At 49.4% G+C, this 18,914-nt stretch overlaps 1 protein-coding gene across 1 annotated transcript; it reads right to left on the bottom strand.

The window, feature by feature from the left end:
• Nucleotides 1–1,945: 1,945 nt before the first annotated feature.
• On the bottom strand, nt 1,946–13,823 carry Efs (embryonal Fyn-associated substrate). The gene is made up of 6 exons (XM_070025337.1): nt 13,017–13,823; nt 8,741–9,019; nt 8,088–8,219; nt 7,267–7,989; nt 6,840–6,929; nt 1,946–4,873 (listed from the first exon to the last, which is right to left on the bottom strand). The coding sequence occupies exons 1-6, from the start codon at nt 13,032–13,034 to the stop codon at nt 4,439–4,441; spliced, it is 1,677 nt and encodes a 558-aa protein (XP_069881438.1). The 5' UTR covers nt 13,035–13,823; the 3' UTR covers nt 1,946–4,438.
• Between the last annotated feature and the right edge of the window lie 5,091 nt (nt 13,824–18,914).

Genomic DNA, 18,914 nt, shown 5'->3' on the forward strand with positions numbered 1-18,914 from the left:
CCCCTTCCTTCAGACTCTCCTCCCCTTCCCACGTCACCAGAACCTTGGGTCCAGACTCTTCGTCAGAGGGAGTAGGGGGGGCAGGGAGGCATGGAGCCCAGGGGAAGGAGGGACTGGGGGCTTTGTCGTCTGTTCCTTGGGTCTGCGAGTCATTGCGGTAAAAAGAGAAAAAGATGGTAGGATGATAGGCAGTGCAGACATATTGCCTGATTCCTCCTTTGCTCCCAATTCTCTATCATTCATTCACTCACTCATTCATTAATTTGGCCACCCACCCACCCACCCACCCATCCATCCATCCATCCATCCACCACCCTCAATCCTTCATCAGCAAAATTTATTAAGCACCTATGCTCCTGGACTTGTGTTAGATTGTGAAGATAACAGGATGGACAAGGCCACCTTGGAGGAAGGGACTTGGGGATAGGCAGATTTATAGACAGGTAATTGCACAGGGTTTATGCATATGGGGAACTGGGGTAGCAACTAAACCTTCTAGCTTTAATGCCCCACTTGGGAACCACCTCTCCGAGTTGTATCATGACAAAACTACTAAAATCTCCATTGTTTCTCATCATTTGGTACTGCTGACCACCTCTTCTACACTCTCTGGGCAGCTAAGTCCCACATTCCTGAAGTTTTCTTTCTTCTGATCCTTTTCACCATTGCAGGCACACCTCCTGACCTTTTCCTCACCATTGCTGTCTGCAACCCTGAGACTTGGTCCTAGGCTTTCTGATCACCAATACACACACACACACACACACACACACACACACACACACACACACACACCACACACACACACACACACCACACACAATTCATACACATCTCCAGCTCTCTCCTGAGCCTGGTATCCTTAAGGCAAGCAGCCTCTTGTTAGACCACATGCCTTGAATGTCTCATAGAGACTTCAGACTTAACTTTGATCAAGACCAAACTTATACTATTTTCTACTCTAACCTGTTTGTTTTCAAATGCATCCTTACCACTTCCAAAGAGTACTGTAGCATCTTAATTCCCAACTGGTGTTCTACATCCTCTGTTTCTACCTCTTCCCTATCTGTTGTTTTGGTGTGGATGGAATGATCTTTTCAAACCAAAGGTCTGATTGTGGGTGTGTTTTCCCCCATCTTTAATGGTAAATACTCTGAACACCTCATATGTGATCTTGCATGCTCTCTACACCCCATTGCACTTCTTTCCTCAAAGTCTACATTCCTGCTACTTGGTCTTCTTCCAGTTCTCTAAGTTTTACAGGGCCTTTGCACAATCCGGCTCCTATGACTGGAAGGCTGTGTGCACACACACCCGGGTCCTGGGGTTTGAGCTTAGAGCCTGGGCACTGCGCCTGAGCATTTTTTGTTTGTGGCTAGTGCATTTATCACTTGGTTAATTGGAGATAATAGTCTCACCAACTTTCCTCCCTGGGCTGGCTTCGAACTGTGGTCCTCAGATCTCAGCCTCCTGAGTAGCTAAGAATGTGAGTCACAGACACCTAGCTAGAAGGCTCTAAATCAAGGTTTACTACCAATACTGGGGCCTGTGCACTAATCCCTACATTTTTTGTACAAGGCTGGAATTCTACTACTTGAGCCACAGATCTACTTATGCCCAGGCTAGCCTCTAACCAAGATCCTTACAACTGAGCCTCCTTAGTAGCTAGAATGACAAGAATGGGTCATAGTGTACAGCTTAATCAAGTTTTCCTTGTCTATTAGCTATTAGCTTAAACATCTTTGCCCTAGAGAAGACTTCTCTCTTAGAACTGCCACTCAAAATTTGATAGACTAGTAGCCTGTATGTCACTTGGGATCTTGTTAGCAATGGAATGATGGCCTCACTATACTTACCCTTTAACCATAAACTTCAGCTAGATTCCCCAAGTCTGTGTCCATTAAGGTAAGAGATACAAGTCTCTGAAATTGAACACTTAATAGGTACTTTATTCTCAATTCCTTTTCCAGCAAAGGTTGGAAAGAAATTTCAAATCTCAGTGAGGAAATACTTTTTTTTTCTCTATTGAACCATACTTGTTATCTTGTTTCCTTTGTTCAAAAGGTTTCCAAATACAGGAACCTCCTCTCTCCTTTTTTTCCCCCAAACCCCCTTGAGGTCCTGGGGCTTGAACTGGGAGCCTCTTCAAGCCCTCTACCTTCTGGGCAGCCCTCTACCTCTTAAGCCATGTCTGCAGCCCCAAACCCTTCTCTAAAGCATCCGGCAGCCTATCTCCTGTCCCACAATTCATTTTAAGCATCTCTTCCAGAATTACTATGATGCTATCATAGCTAAAACACTGTGGGAACTTATCTATATCCATTTGTCTCGAATAATCCTGTGAAGTGCTGGGCAGTTTACGTGCATTTTCCTCGTTAGACCTCACAACTCTGCAAGACCAGTATTTTTTTTTTCTTTTTGTCAGCTGTGGCCTTGAACTTGCCACTGTCCCTGAGCTTTTTTGCTCTATATTAGTGTTCTACCACTTTTCTTTTTGGTTGGTCATGGGGCTTGAACTCTGGGCTTGAGTGCTGTCCCTGAGCTCTTCAGCTCAAGATGAGAGCTCTAACACTTGAGCCACAGTGCCACTTCTGGTTTTCTAGTGGCTTACTGGAGATAAGTCTCAGACTTTCCTGCTTAGGCTGGCTTTGATCCTCAGATGTCAGCCTCCTGAGTAGCTAGGATTCCAGGGGTGAGCCACCGGCGCCTGGCAGTGCTCTACCACTTTGAGCCACAGTTCAACTTTTTGTTTTGCTGGTTAATTGGAGCAAACAGTGTTATAGACTTTCCTGCCTGGGCTGGCTTTAAGCCATGATCTCAGATCTCAGCCTTCTGAGTAGCTAGGATTACAGGTGTTACCCTTCAGCACCTGACTGGTTATCTTTACACTAAAGCTAAAACCAAGTCTCAGAGAGAGTGGCATGATTTATCCAGAGTCCAGGGTAGATCTGAGACTTGAGCTGAAACCTCTGACTCCAGTTCCAGGCTAATCTCTGAAAATACTGTCTAGCAGGAAGAAGGCTTCAACATATTATGGATGAATTTTGTTGGCTCTAAAACCTGAAAAATTTTCCCTTGATAATGAAAAGAGCCCAAATGGAGGAACTAAAAGCAAGGAGATGCCAAGATACTAAGATTGTGATTGAAATTGATATTTCCTGACCTAATCACCATGCCAGGTTCTTGAGAAACAGATTTGAAGCAATGGGTCTGGCTCAGACATCTTCCCTTATAGTGATTCGATGGCTCACATAAGCCATGGGCTGTTTCACTGAGTCCCAAGGACCAGGGACTACTAACATGCTGCATTCCTTTGCTGCCTTAGCTCAAGATGGGTTTGTCTAAAAGGATGATCAGGAAGAAGCCTGGGAAGCAAGTGTAAGGAACTAGATTCTCTTGGCATCCATGTGGTCTGATTTGGTCTGTGGTACAAACTGAGGTGACCTTTCAAGACCACTCTCTAATGACGGCTGTGACAATGTATTCTTGGAGAAAAGCCCCTCGGTAAGCAATTTGTGGGGGAAAAATAGTCCCAGACCCTTCTTGGTTCTTATTACGTAAGTCAACCTGGGAGTTAGCTTCCTGCTTTCCTGGCTTATGTCCCCCTTCACTGGTGGTTCCTTTCACATACATCATTTCTTCTCATCACCCAGTTGATCGTGTCACTAGCAGCTGTCTTCTCTGGCAGGTTTTTAAAATGCACTTAACCATAACTGACTCACTGATGCCCACTTCACACTTTTCACCATGAACCTTTTGAGTTCCACACTTCTCTGGAGTGAAAACCAGTGCAGGGGATGGTTAAAGGAATAAAATATCCCTTCACAATGTGTGGCCCATGGCACAGGGCAAGGGGCACCACAGGGAGGGGTGCTGGCCAGATAGACCCCCAAGAAGCAGAGTCAGGGAGCCAGACCATAGGGTTTATTGAGTGCACATCTCTGCCTGAGGCTCAGCTCTCCCTCCATCTGAAGGTAGGAGCCCCCTGGTACCTCCCACACCTTCACATTCTGGGCAGAAGTCAATGGCTTGACCTCACCCTCAGCGTATTAGTGAGGCACTCATGCTTTGGAATCCAGAAACAGGACAGGAGACAGGTTCTGTGTTGCCCCAAGTTTTCTGCCACCTGATTCTCCGTGTACCAAACATTCAGACGGAGGCAGCAGTGCGGCCACCTCCAACCCAGGCTGAAGAATAGTCCAGTTTCTCCCTGCCCCAGAGGGCCTGGTGCCTGCCCCTGACAAAGCAGGGATTATTAAATATAAATAATTTATATAAAATGGCTCATACAAAAAGCGATGTGTTTGGGGGAAGACATGCCTCTGTGAGAGGCTGAGATGAGCAGAAGGGGGTGAGAAAAAGTCTTTCAGACATCCAAAACCTGGAGGGAGGAAGGACTCTGGCAGGAAGAGGGGGGCAGAATTGTACCATCACACCATCAGGAGGCGAGGCTGGTGAGCAGTGTGGTGAATCTCAGGGCCTGACCTGCCAGTTCTGTCACACACCGTGCCAGCTCCTGCATTGCAGGACTGGATGGGTAGCCCAGGGCAGCCCCCTTGACAGCCAGCACGGTGGTCCGCAAAGCTTGGCCCAGTGCTGTACCTGCAGCCCCAACCTGTGTTTGAATTGGGGTGGAGGCTACTAACCGGCCTAGGGTGTCTCCAACGAATACCAGGCGGTGAGCAGCCACTACCACCTGCTTGCTGTAGGGCACAAAGAGGCATGGGGGCTGGTTGGCTTGAGTGCTGGACAGCAGGGCTGCCACAGCCACCTGTAGCGCTGAATAGTGGCTCTGGCACTGCCCTGCATAGAAATGCAGGAGCTGTAGGTCTCCAGGGGACAGAGGCACCAGCTCCCCTGAGGACACGGCCTCCTGTGGAGAAAGAGCAGGGTGGTGAGAAGTGGCTCATCAGTGCCATCCTGCCAATGCCTTTCTTCTTCCCTCCCACTCAGTTCCTACTTCTGCCATTCAGAAAATTTAGATTCTTAGTTAAATATCCAGACTTAATGCCAGACAGACCTAGATCCAATAACCTCAAACTTGACTGCAGACAAGTTTGTGAACTTCTTTGGTTCCTTATCTAAAAGGCAAAAAACACACAGTCTAAGCCAGGTGCCAGTAGCTCATGGATTCACACAGGAGATCTTGAGGACTCTGGTTCAAAATCAGCTTGGGCAGGAAAGTCCATGAGACTCTTATCCCTAATTAGCCACCAAAAAGCCAGTGAAGTCAGGTGGTAGAGTGTTAGCCTTGAGTGAAAAACAGAAGCACATCCAGGCCCTGAGTTAAAGCCCTAACTCTTGACACATACACACAAAACAAAAAAAACCCCTAGCACTGGAGGCATGACTCAGTGGTACAGCTCTTGTCTAGCATATGAGGCCCAGGGTTTGATCCCCAGCTCCACAAAAACAAAAAGGCAGCAAAATTCCCCAAACAAGACAACCCCTCCCCCCCCCCCCCCCCCCCCCGCCAATGAACAATAACAGCAACAAAACCAAAGAAGCTTAGTACTACACTGTCCAATATAAACAACGTAAACCACAAACAGAATTTTAAAATATTTTAGTAGCCACATTGAAAAGTTCAAAAAAAAAAGCTTGGCAATATATTCTTATCTAACTTCAAATATGAAAATGCTATAGCTTTCATATGTAATCAGCATGGAAATTTGTTTCACACAAAGCATACAAAATCTGGTATGTTTTATATTTACAGCACAATTCCATTCAGACTGGCCATCTCAAGTGCTCATGAGACACCTGTCTCCTAGGATTGGGAGACATGTATCTGAGGCTGCAGCAAACATTTGATGGACATAATCTATGGAATGGGCTTGAGTGCATCTGAGCATCATTGATGACTATGTTTGTGTAGTGTGCCTAGACAGGGTCTGGCACTTGGTAAATACCTCAAAGATGGTAGCTATTTTCTAATTTGTATTCTGGACTGGGAGGAGGGAACTACCTCACTTTGCTAAGGCCCAGAAAGATTAAATGATTGCTGTGGAGCTGGTTTCTTATTGGTAGAGCTGGGATTAGGAACCAGGTCTCTTAGGAACCCAGGAATTCACAGCTGCAAGGAGTCACAAGACCCAGGTCTGACCCACAGCCCAGTAATTCCTTGCACACCCCACTACCTTCCTGATTCCTCGCCAACACATTCTTTCCCCTCTGAGTTCCTAATATCCTCTTCCTCCATGCCCCAGCATCTTCCATCCAATCCTAACTCCTCTCTCCTGTCACATGACTATTGCCTTGGATGTTTTCTGTTTGCTTGTTTTTGGTGCTATTATTGTGGCTTGAATTCATGAGTGCTTAGGCACAGTCACTTAATTTCTTTGCTCAAGGCCCCTGCTCTACCACTTGAGCCACACTTCCATTTCCAGCTTTGTACTGGTTAACTGGAGATAGTCTCACAGACTTTCCTACCTGGACTGGCTTCAACCTGCAATCCTCAGATCTCAGCCTCCAGAGTAGCTAGGATTACAGCTGTGAGCCACCAGCACCCAGTTCCTTGAATGGTTTAATTAAAAAACTCTGTTGCCGGGCTGGGAAGGTGGCTCAGTGGTAGAGCGCATGCCTTGCATGCTCAAGGCCCTGGGTTCGATTCCTTAGCACCACATAAGCAAAAAAAGAAAAAAGCTGGAAGTGGCGCTCTGGCTCAAGTGGTAGAGTGCTAGCCTTGAGCTGAAGAGCTGAGGGACAGCGCCCAGGCCCAGAGTTCAGGCCCCACGACCGGACCCAAAAAACAAAACAAAACAAAAAAAACTCTGTTGCCCCAGGTCAAATCCCACCTTTCCTAATCTTTTCTACCACACCCTACACCAAGGTTTTACCTGCTTCTCTGGCAGCTCCCTGTCCGGAAGTTCAGAGTCTCCTGGTAAGGCTTTATCCAGAGGCTTAGGTCCTTGAGTTTTATCCATGCCCTGCAAAGGGGATTGGGTCTTAAGTGTAGTGATGAAGGCACAGGGTAGGAGGCTTCCATGCCTTTCTGCCCCTCCCCAGTCTCCTTCCTTCTGAATATGCCTGTGGTTAAAGGTGACCATCTTTGGTCTGCAGTGCCAGAGCTCTGGTAGCCCTGGCTGGGTTTGGGGCTGAGTGTGGATCTGCTTTGGAATGATGTGGATAAGCACTGGGGTCCCAGGGGAGAGGGGAAGAGGGAGCAGAAGGCTCTGTATCTGTGCCCCCAGCCTCCTGCTTCTCTACTGGGGTTCTCTTGGGGACAGTATGAAGGGTCTACAGGGAGGAGCTGGCTCAGTTTACCTTCAGGTGGACGTAGTCATACTCCTCAGCCATCGGGATGCCTTCATACTCATTGTGAGGTCCTGCTGGATTATCCTCCAGCTCCCTGCCCTCTGGATCCCCCTCAGCCTTGGAGCCCCCATACACAGGCAGGCGGGGTGGGGGTGGAGGCAGAGGCCTGTCCTGGATACTGCCTTTGCGGCCTGGGGCAGGTGAGGGAGCTGGAGAAGGACTGGGAGGCTCAGGGACAGGCAGGGCAGGCAAAGGGCGACGGGACAGGCTCTCTGCAGAGGGCAGTCGGGGCCTGTGTGATGGTGGGGGGCTTCTGGCCAGAAGCTGGGCCAGAGTGTCCAAGTCATTGGTGGCCGAGGCTCCTGGGGGCTCTGGAGAAGGGGGCGCTTCTGGCCCCAGCAAGGGCACATCATAGATGCCCTCTTCAGTGTCCCCACTTTCCCCATTTGCTAACAGTTCTTCGGGTGCTTCATACAGGTTGAGGAGAGCTGAGGCTCGTTTCAGGTTAGAAGGGGCAGCATAGAAAGGAGGCCCTGGCTCCCGGCCTCCTTCCCACTCCAGGTCTGCCTCCAGCTCTGTAGGTGACTTTGGGGCCAGAGGTACATCATAGGGAGCTTCATTCTCTCCAGAGGGTTGTGGGACAGTCCCAGCCAGAGGGCGGGAAAAGGAGGCTGGGGAGTCATAGGGGCTGCTAGAGGGAGGGTGGAGGGCAGTAGAAGGCACATCATAGACCTGGAAGGAGGAATGGGTGAGTTAGCCTTCAGCTCCGTGTGCACCTTCCCTGAGGCTGTCTGTCCCTCACCCAACACACCCAGACCTCTAGCCCTCACCTCCAAGACTTCTCCAGGGGCAGCCAGCTGGGTCCCATTGCCTCTGGGGACCTTGTAGATGGGGTCAGGGGAGGGTGGGCAGGGTCCAGCTGAAGCAGGACAGGGCCGAGCTGGGGGTGGTACCACATATACCTGGGGGATTAAGACAGGTGGGTGTGCCAGGAGGAGGGTATGTGTCAATGAACCACAAGTGTGACTTGAAGGAACTCAGCTCCCCCTACCCTTCTTCCCATGCTGATAGGAACATAGAGCTCAGAAAGCAGTGGAATAGCCAGGCACCAATGGCTCATGCCTATAATTCTAGCTACTCAGGAGGCTGAGATCTTTAGGCTCATTGTTCAAAGGCAGCCCCGGCAGTAAAGTCCATGAGACTCTTATCTCCAATGAAGCACCAAAAAAGCAGCATGTGGAATTGTGGCTCAAGTGGTGGGGAGACCTAGCCCTGAACAAAAACAGTTCAGGGACAGTGCCCAAGCCCAAAGTTCAGGCCCCAGGACCAGCCAAAAACAGCAACAACAGAAACAAAGCGGTGGTAGATAGACTTCACAAAGCAAAGTCAGTGAAGCATTGTGGAATTGGGATCTCTCTGCCCTCCTAGCAGCTTTCCCCAGAGGCCTAGGCCTGGCCTAGGGATGGGGAGGTTCAGTTCTTACCTCCTGTTCCTCATCATTGCGCTCTGGGGCTGCACATGGTGGGCCAGGCTGGGCAGGAGGTACCGAGGAGAGGCTGGACTTGGGTGCTGGGCCAGCCGGCAAGAGCTTCACTCTGTTGGCGGGCACAATACCCTGCTGTCCATGCAGGGAGCAGAGACACCAGCCATCTAGTCCGTCAGCGCCTTCCCTCTGTAGTACCCGTAGAACATCCCCTCGGCGGAAGGACAGCTCTTGGGGAGATTCAGCTGTGTTGTCATACAGAGCCCGGGCTAGCTGGGCCTGGTGGGTAAGGTGGTACATGTCAAATCATGTGGAGACTCTTTACAGCTTCCTTAGTCCACTCAAGTTAAAAAAAAAATTCTCTCCTGGCTCAGCTCCTCCAGTCATAGCCCTGCCTTATTTCTAGCTTCTTGACTATTCTGTCCTCTTCCTTTACATTCTCTGAGCTAGCTCTTCCTTGCCTTGTTTTCTCTACCTCGAGTGCTCTTTGTCTGCTTCCATCTGACTGACCCTTGTACATCCTTCAGTTCTGCTAAAATGTCTCCTCCTCAAAGAAGTCTTTTCTTCTCTCTTCTCTACTGAACTTCTGCGATTGTCTCTATTATTTTTCTCCTATATGATAGGAACAGCTATATTCTTATTAACCTTGCAATAGGTTCCTTCCAGAAGTGGTCCTTCTCTCAATACATTTGTTGATTGAATTTTTTCCCCAAAGTACACGAAGAAATCCTGCTAAGTTCTTGCATAGTCTCCTTTACCTTCTGCTCCTGTCATTGCCCTTACAGACAAAAGGTTAGAGTAAGCCTGGGAAAAACTGTCTAGACAGAGTGCCTGGGCATAAGAAAAACACACAAACAAAACCAAAGTCATTGTTTTGTTCTCAGCTCCAGCAAATAAGCTTCTACCAGAAAAGGCTGAGGTTGCCATGGAGAAGAGAAATATATTGGCTCAGTGTGTATGTGTGTAGTGTGTGAAGGGAGGGGAGCTAGCAGACCAATCAAGAATGAACATTTACTGGTCTGTTTCTAGTCCTGTTTGGTGGGGGCACCTAAGCTTTTTCCCTTGAGGGCTGTATGCTCAGGTAATAGGTCACCGACAGTCAGTGCAAATGATGTATCCAGACACTGTGCAAGACTTTACATTAATCATCCAATTCTCCCAACAACTTTATAAGAAAGGAAATATCATTATATTTGGGAAAGAAAACTGAGACAGAGAGTTTAGTGTTTTGCTCAGTGACACACAGCTGGTATGCTGGTGGGGCATGATTTGAATCTAGTATTTGATTTCAGAGCCTACCCTCTCTCAATCATTCCCTCCGTTGCCTTTCAACGATTGCAAAACATGTAGATCTTCCTTTCTTTTTGTGCCTGTACTAGGACTTGAACTCAGGTCCTAGGCACTGCCCCTTAGCTTTTTCATTCAAGGCTGGTGCTCTACCACTTGAACCATAGTTCTACTTCTGTCTCATGGAGCTGGGTGTTGGTGGCTCATGCTTGTAATCCTAGCTATTCAGGAGACTGAGATCTGAGGATGATGGTTTGAAGCCACCCCGGGTAAGAAAGTCTGTGAGATGCCGGATGCCAGTGGCTTAAAACCTGTAGGCCTAACTACTCAGGAGGCTGAGATCTGAGAATCATGGTTCAAAGCCAGCCAGGCAGGAAAGTCCATGAGATTCTTACCTCTAATTAACCACCAGAAAACCAGAAGTGGAGCTGTGGCTCAAAATGGTAGAGTGCTAACCTTGAGCGAAAGAGTTCAGGGACAATGCCCAGGCCAAGTCCAAGCCCCATGCCTGACCAAAAAAAAAGGGGGGTGAGGAGAAGGGGGGACTCTCATAGACTTTGCTACCCAGGCTGGCTTTGAACTATGATTCTCAGATCACAACCTCCTAGCTACTGCTAGGATCACAGGTGTAAGGCACTGGCAATTGGCTGTTGCTTGTCTTCTGTAAATTGTGGTGAAGTCAAAAGGGTCTATGACTCAGAGATGAGTACAATGCATATTAGAATTTCCTAGATCCAATTTCCCTTTGCTATAACTCTTCTTTGTGATCTTGTCTCATGAATCTTTTGGTAGAATCAAGCTTAAGCCACTCAGTATGGCAAAGCCAGTTGTGACTGTAAAGGGACTGTGCCTCCTGGTAGGATTCTAAGCAATGGTAGCATACACTGCTTTGGAACAGTTTGTCAGGTACTACTGGCCAGGTAACCAAATCGACTAATTAAAAAAAAAAAATCTCAAGCTAACCACCTCAACAGGGTGCCACAAGATGGTGGGGAAAAGGGTGCAATGCTCCATCAGCAAGAATGTTGGCAATGTTTTCTACTGGTGGATGAGTGATTTTTGTTTGTATGGGGGGAATACTAGAGATTGCTAGACTGGCAGTCTATCACAAAACCATGCCTCTCCAGCCATCCCCCCCCCCCCCCCCCCGGTTTTAGAGATAGTGCTTCTGAACTTTTCTGCCTAGTTTGGCCTCAGACCTCAGTTTTTCTACTCTCAACATTCTGAGTTGGTTGGGTGATTTTTTTTTTTTTTTAAACAACTCTTGCCCTTCTTTGATTCCAAATTAGCTTTCTTCCTTTCTCTCTCTCTTTTCTTATGATGCTAGGGATTGAAGCTAGGGCTTTGTACATGATGAACCAACATCCCCAGCCCTCTTCAAACTATTCCGGTTATACTGTGATTTCTAAGGAATACTGTCCTACACAGAGAAAACATGCGGTCCTAGATGGATCCATGTTTTTCCTTCTAATTGTATATAAGCTAGTGCATACAATTGTATTATAATTGTATATAAATCAGAAGCAAAGTTCTAGTCCCGTCTCTGTCCCTTTCTCACTGGGTGCCTTTGGGCAGGTTTTTGGCTTTTCTGTTCCTCAGTGTCCCCTTCTGTAGAATGGTATATCTGTAACCAAATATCCATTTTTGGACAAGAATGGTGTTCTCACAAAGTTGAGATGATGCATCTAGAAATCATGACAAAGTTTAGTATAAGCTAGGTAAAATCAGAGCTCAATATATTAGCATTATTAGGATTCTATGAGTTTGATTATCATAACTATCCCTCAAAAAAAGAAAAGAAAAATCTACCTCCCAGTACTACAAAGTTGATAGAGGTTGCCATCTTCTTGAGCCAGTAGCTCTATGTCAGAGTATCCTCAGAGATATTCTACCCTTACAGCATCACTGCCTCCCTTTCCTGGTCTGAACTAAGGTCTTCATATACCTTGAGGACCTAAAATGTTTGGTTTGAAAAAGAGCCAAGATCAGATCTCTCCTCAAGGGGTAATAGAAAGCTGTTGGTGGGGTGGCTGCTGGCTTCTCTTTTCATTCACTATTCTCTTCCAGAGTTCCCATTCAGAAAGTGTCGGAAAACAGGTGGTAGCCTGGCTTTCCCTGAGAATTCCAGGCAGGGGGTAGGGAGGTATAAAAAGCCAGAGTTGTAATCTGAATACAGACTACTAGAGTGCCAGACCGAAAGCAGAGGTGGGGCCAGGGAGTGCTCCTCCCTGACTCGAGTTTGAATTCTGCCCAATGGAGCCAAACCACTGGGACTTGCGGTGGCAGCAACCCCAGTCAGAGCTGCTGATAGAAAGATTGATGATGGGTGTGGCCACTCCAGCTCCGTTCCCTCCATGAGGCCGAGGTGCCTGGTTAGGGATCGACTGGCTTATGGGGGTGGCTGCGGGCCCACTGGCTTTCTGGGAGGCCTCCTCCCACTCTTCCATCGTGCCAGCTGTCTCCTCCCTTTGTCCCCAGTCCCCAGAAAGTGGCCTGAGGCGGGCTGACATCACCTTCCCTCCTCTGTATTATTTTCTCTGCCTGATCATCCTTTTTGGCTCTATTTGCCCCCCCCCCCCTTTCGCCATTCTACCTCTACAGATGGACCTCCTCGAGTCCATTTTCCTTGAGTCCTTGATCTGTTAGTCCTTTTTATTCATCTCCCAATCACAAGCCCGTGCAACCATCAGTGGCCATCTGTTCCCGCCCAGACAAGAGCAGATAGGACGGGGGCTACACTTTCCCCCTCCCCTCCATCAATCCACAGCCTCTAGAAAGAAAGAGTGGAGAGGAGGAGAGGGACCCAAACCTGGAGGAGCAGGGGCTGAGGACTGAGAAAGAAGCCAAAGTGAGAGAGAGGACACAGCCTCTTCCAGAAGAGTAAGATCAAGGAAGAGGACAAAGAGGGCGGAAAAGAAAAAAAGGACAGGAGCACAGGGGAGGCAGGCAGGAGGTCTGCCTGGTAGCCTCCACTCTTTGGTGGACTCACCGACGTGGCAATGGCCATGGCCTTGGCCTCCACTGCTGCCTGCTTCAGGTCAGGCTGGGTTTTGTTGACTTCAGTGGTGGCTGCTCCGCACCATGATTCGCGGCCTCGACCCACGGAGGCTGCCCCCGATTGTGGCGCTTGAAGCGGTGGCCTCCACCAAGGTTGGAGGAGAAAGAACACCCACAAAACTTCCCAAATGGGAGGCAGCTCGGCCAGGCAGGAGGAGGAACGGGGCGGTCCGGGGCGTTGCTTCGGGACCTCATCCAAGGGGCGCGCTCTGTAGTGTCCCTACGGCCTCCCCGGGGGCCGCCAAGTGGCCCGGGCCCCCAGCGCTGCGTGCTCTAGGCCACAAAGGCCTCGTGGGCTCTCGTGGGCTGTAAGCTCCCTTCCGAGGCCAGCCTGGGCGAGGAGGCTGGAGCTCGACGCCCGGGCCGCCCAGGTCAGCCCCGAGGGCTGGGAGAAGCCCCGCCGGGGCGGTCGGGCCGGACGAGCGAGTTTAGGGGCCAACCTTCCCCACCCGGGAGCCTCTCCTGGGGATCGGAGCTCGCCAGGCGCCGCGGCGGGGCGTGCGGGGAGGGAGCGAGGGCGAGAACAGCGCCGCGTGTCCTTCAAACTCGCCCGAGTTGGCGCCAAAGGTTTCCGAGAGCGTGGCCGTGGGGCTGCGGGCGGACCCCGCACCGCAGGGCTGAGGCGGGTTCCCACCCGCACGCTCGCGCTCTGCACGTCCAGGGACGGGGTGCAGGGGGGGCGCACAGCTCGCCAGGGTGGCCCGGCCAGGGCACTCGAAGCGGCGGCACCCTAGCAGTAACGGGCTGTCCAGCTCCCTTCCACCCCCCCCGCTTCTCCCAGCGCGTTACCGCCCCCACCCTCGGCGCCCCGCAGCCGGCGCGGGCCTCGCTCACACGCACCCTCGGCAGGCCCCCTCCGCGCGCCCCAAAGCCGGGGGTCGCTCCAAGGTGTCTTTTGACCCAAGGGAAAGGCCAAAAAGAGAGAAAGAAAAACAAAACAAAACTAGTAAAGGGAAAAGGAAGGAGCAGGGGGCTGGGATCCCGCGGGGCCCGCCTGGGGCTGGGGGTACTGACAGGGCTGGGGAGGGTGGGGAAGGGTCCGGGCGCCCAGGGCGGGCAGCACGCGGCCGCACTTCCCAGGCCCCAGGCTCCCGGGAGGGGATAGTTCTTTCTCCTCCCCTCCGGCCCTCTCCACTCCCGCGCCGGGCTCAATCCAGGGGATTAAGAGAAAGGAGGGAGGGAGGGAAAGGGAGGGGAAGGGAAGTGGTGGCGGAGAATGGGGGACGGTACTTCCAAAGGCGGTGTTGAGTTTCAGCTCGGGACCCCCGGGCCCAGCCGCCCAGCGCCTCTTCCTCCAGACTTCGCTTCAGACCTCCGGGTGATCGAGTCGGCCGGGTCCTCAACTAGCCTCCGTCTCCCGCCACGCCCCCGCCCTCCCCGGCCAGTCCCGCGCCTCTCTCTCTGCCTCCCTTTCATTAGCCTCACATCTGTCTTTCCGTGGGAGGGATCGCGCTCCTTCCGCCTTGCTGGGGTCCTTGGGGGAGCCTCTCCTGCTCCCGGATGCTGCCTCTGTAGGGGTGGTAGCCTTGCCGGGACAGACCACTCTTTGGGGTGCAGGCTTGGAATCTGGCAATGGCAAGACAACACTCAGAAGCCTGAGCGTCTGGCTCCAGATCTGCAGGCAGGCCGGTTGGACAGCCTCTTGGCCTCCTTTGCCAGTCTGGGCCTGTCCACCTTCAGCAGCGGAGTTGTCTCTTGCTACTAAGAGGAGCAGGGCTGGAAACCCTGAGAAAAGAAGGGCTGAACTCATTTAGAGGGCTGGGAGTTTGTCCCTAAGAGTTTTAGCCTTTTATGCCTCCTGCTCCTCCCCTCCCCCACAGGGTCTTTCTTTTGGGGGCCTATCTCAGAGCCTCTCATCTGAGGCTTAAGAGAAATCTGTCTTCCATTTTTAATATTCCTGTTGTTGTTAATGATTTGTGTTTTTGGTTTTTGTTTCTCAAATCTATCCAAAGGTCCTTTCAACAATTCTGTGTGTGTGTGTGTGTGTGTGTGTGTGTGTGTGTGTGTGTGTGTCTGTCTGTCTGTGTCTGTGTCTGTGTCTGTGTCTGTGTTGGTACTGGGGCCTGAACTCAGGCCTAGGCTTTGTCTCCTAGCTTTTTTAGTCAAGACTGGCTGGCGCTTTGCCACAAGTCACACCTCCATTTTTGGCATTTGCTGGTTAATCGGGAATTCGAGTCTCACTGACATTTCCTGCCCAAGATGGCTTCAAATTTGGATCCTTAAATCATAGCTGAGATTACAGAATTACAGCACCAGGGCATTCCCTAGCATTGTAAAAGCAAGATGCTAAATAAAGTTGAAAACCGGTAGTGCATTTTCAGTGTTTACACTTAACAAATTAACACTTCCAGCATGTAGAATAGACAGCGGGGGCTCTAGTTATTACATTTGTTGATAACCTTGGAAATATTTTATTTTATTTATGAGGTATGGAGGATTGAACCCAGGGCCTCGGTTGCATGTGAGGCAGCCACTCTACCACTAAACCACATTACCAGTCCCCACTTAGAAATCTTATTTAAGGCCCTTTGTGAACCTAAGGTCTTGGAACTGCTGCATCTCCCTCCTGGCCCTCCATATTCCAGAGAACCTAACTCAGCTCCATTTCTACCCTATTGTCTTGACATCTAGGGAAAAACCCACTGCAGAGGGGAGAGGTGGTACCTATTGTGTGGATTTCTGAGTTTCTGGAGTGGGCATGGGAGTAAATGCTGCTGTCTTAGGGCATGGCTGTCTTTGATGGAGTGTAGACTCAGTAGTGGAGCTTGAAATTTTGAACATAGCCTCCCTCCATTAGGACACAAAGGAACTTTAAAAGAGTATAGACACATCTGAAGGAGAGATCCCGTATCCCGTTTCTAGTCTAGTTGGAGTTGGCCAAGACAAGAGTTTGCATCCTCTTCAGCCCAAAGGCTCCAGGGATTGAATGGCCCTGGAGTCTACAGAGAGCCTAGGGTCTGCCAAGGCAAATTAGAACCCCTAGCCCCAAAGATAAATGCTCTGGACTGGCACAGGGAAATAGAGCCAGAAGAAGCTAAGCAGAAAGAATGCTATTAGGACCAGGCAAGATGGTAGCTTGGGAGATGGGAAGCAGGGCTCAGTTTATGGGGAATATAGGACAGTAGGAAAAGTAGACTGTGCTTCAGGAATGTCCATTCACAGAATGGAGTGAGTCCTGGTTTATTAACTATATGATCTTGGTCAGCTCTAGGACATTTTCAAGTCTCAGTTCCTTATATAACTGAGTGGGGAATATGGCAGTAACTAGTAAAGAGTAAATACATGGAAAGCAGCTAGGGAAATACTTTTTGTCCATACTTTTTTTTTTTTTTTTGGTCGGTCATGGGTTGTGAACTCTGGGCCTGGGCGCTGTCCCTCAGCTCTTCAGCTCAAGGCTAGTGCTCTACCACTTGAGCCACAGTGCCACTTCTGGCTTTTTCTGCTTATATGGTGCTGAGGAATCAAACCCAGGGCCTCATGCATGCAAGGCAGGCATTCTACCACTGAGCCATCTTCCTATCCCTTGCCCATACTTTTTTATTTTTTATTTTAATTTTTGTTGGTCATGGGGTTTGAACCCTGGGATTGGGTGCTGGCCATGCACTCTTCAGCTCCAGGCTAGTGCTATACCACTTGGGCCACAGTGCCATTTTTCGTTTTCTGGTGGCTAATTGGAGATAAGAGCCTCATAGACTTTCCTTCTTTGGCTGGCTTTGAACCCTGATCCTCAGATCTCAGCCTCCTGAGTAGCTAGGATTACAGGCCTCAGCCACTGGTGCCCAGCCCATACTTTATTCTTATTATTTTGCCAAAGAGGTCTTGTGCTTGCTCAGCTTGCGCTCAAGCCATGCCTCCAGACCAGCTCTTTTCTGGTTATTTTGAAGATAAATCTTGAGGACTTTTCTACAGAGGCTGGCTTTGAACTGCAATCCTCTGCATCTTAGTCTCCTGTGCAGCTCCTGTGCAGGAATGAGCCACAGGCTCTCAGCATTTCCATACTGTGTTCCTTTTCCCTAGCTCTCCCCTCTGCCTTCAAGAAAGCTGGCTGTTTCTTTGTTGAAGGCAAAGTCCTCAACAAAGTCCTTCTACTCTCATCTCTGCCTTCTCCTTTGTAAATTATGGTTTACGTGATTCAAATTTGTTTAGGAAATGTTTTAAGCTCCTGGTGTGATCAGAGGAAACCCAGGCTGGAAAGGTGGCTGATACTTTGCTTGGGCAGCAGTATCTTAGATGAGCCCTCAGGGTTTTCCCTATACATATCAGCCTTCCCAAGTCCCAATCTTTTTTGTCTTTCTTTTCCCCAGCAGGGTCCAACCAGCTGGTCTCTTCCTCAGCCCACACAGATTTCCTGAGCCTCTGCTTGTCCTAGTTCCTCAAAAACTTCTCAGATTTTGGTGATTTCTCCCAGTTCTCCTCTTGGACCCATAGCACCCAAACTACCTGGGTTCTAGTCCAGGTTCCAACACTAGCTAGTAACTGGCTGCCATGAGATCTATTGGAGTTTCTGGTTCCTTGTCTATAAAGAACAATAATAGAATTTAGAAGATCAATTTGTTTTGAGCATGCAGAAAATTCTAAGAACACTGTCTAGCCCATGATGTGTTGGACAAAAGTAACCATTTGTTTTTGTGTTGGTCCTGGGGCTTAAACTCAGGGCCTGGGCACTGATCTTTGAACTTTTGGGCTCAAAGTTAGTGTTCTACCACTCTTACTCAGCTCCATTTCCAGCCTTTTGGGAGCTAATTGAGATAGGAGTTTCATGGATTTTTCCTCCCAGGCAGGCTTTGAACCATGGTCATTAGATCTCAGCCTCCAGAGTAGCTAGGATGATAGTTGTGAGCCACTGGCGCCCGGCTAAAAGCAACTATTATTGTTAATTGGTACCTGCTCTGTGGAGATACAGAATATGAAAGAAATGGTGCCTGCCCTCAAGAAACTTGTATCAGCCTAGGTGCTGGTGGTTCACGCTACTCAGGAGGCTGAGATCTGAGGATTACAATTCAAAGCCAGCCTGGGAAGGAAAGTCTGTGAGATTCTTATCTGCAATAAACCACTCAGAAAACCGGAAGTGGCACTGTGGCTGAAGTGGTAAAGTGCTAGCCTTGAGCTGAAGAGCACAAGGACAGTGCCCAGGCCCAGAGTTCAAGCCCCATGACCGACAAAAAAAGAAAAGAAAAGAAAAGAAAAGAAACTTGTATCATGTAGATCATGTCTGAATCCAGTCACTACCCCAGAGAATAAAAGCAATAAAAGCATTTGTGAAGTATAAAATGCATTTATAAGAATAAAATACAAGGGGGGCTGGGAAGGTGGCTCAGTGGTAGAGCTCTTGCCTTGAATGCATGAGGCCCTGGGTTCGATTCCTCAGCACCACATAAGCAAAAAGAAACAAGCCAGAAGTGGTGCTGTGGCTCAAGTGGTAGAGCACTAGCCTTGAGCTGAAGAGCTGAGGGACAGCGCCCAGGCCCAGAGTTCAGGCCCCACGACCGGACCCAAGAAAAAAGAATAAAATACAAATCTCCATTATAGTCTGTAAGACCCCGTATAATCTGGTACCTGCTCAGCTCTTCCACCTCATCTGATTCAATTCTCCTTTTCAACCCTTGTTTTACACTGTCCTTTGTGTCTCTCAAATATGCCAAGCCCTTTTCCACCTTGAGGATTGCATATGTCCTGCTCTCCCTCTCCATTCTATTGCCATATTAAATCCTATATCCTCAGAAAGGCCTTCCTGGCTTTCCAAGTTAGATTTACCCTCCCATTCTCTAAGACCCTTTACCTCTACAGTACCTCCCAATCTCATAACACTGTTTATTTCTTTCTTTTCTTT

The sequence above is a fragment of the Dipodomys merriami genome, unplaced genomic scaffold, assembly GCF_024711535.1.
Source record: "Dipodomys merriami isolate MVZ:Mamm:240054 unplaced genomic scaffold, mDipMer1.0.p SCAF_1, whole genome shotgun sequence".
In the NCBI taxonomy this organism is placed as follows: domain Eukaryota; kingdom Metazoa; phylum Chordata; class Mammalia; order Rodentia; family Heteromyidae; genus Dipodomys; species Dipodomys merriami.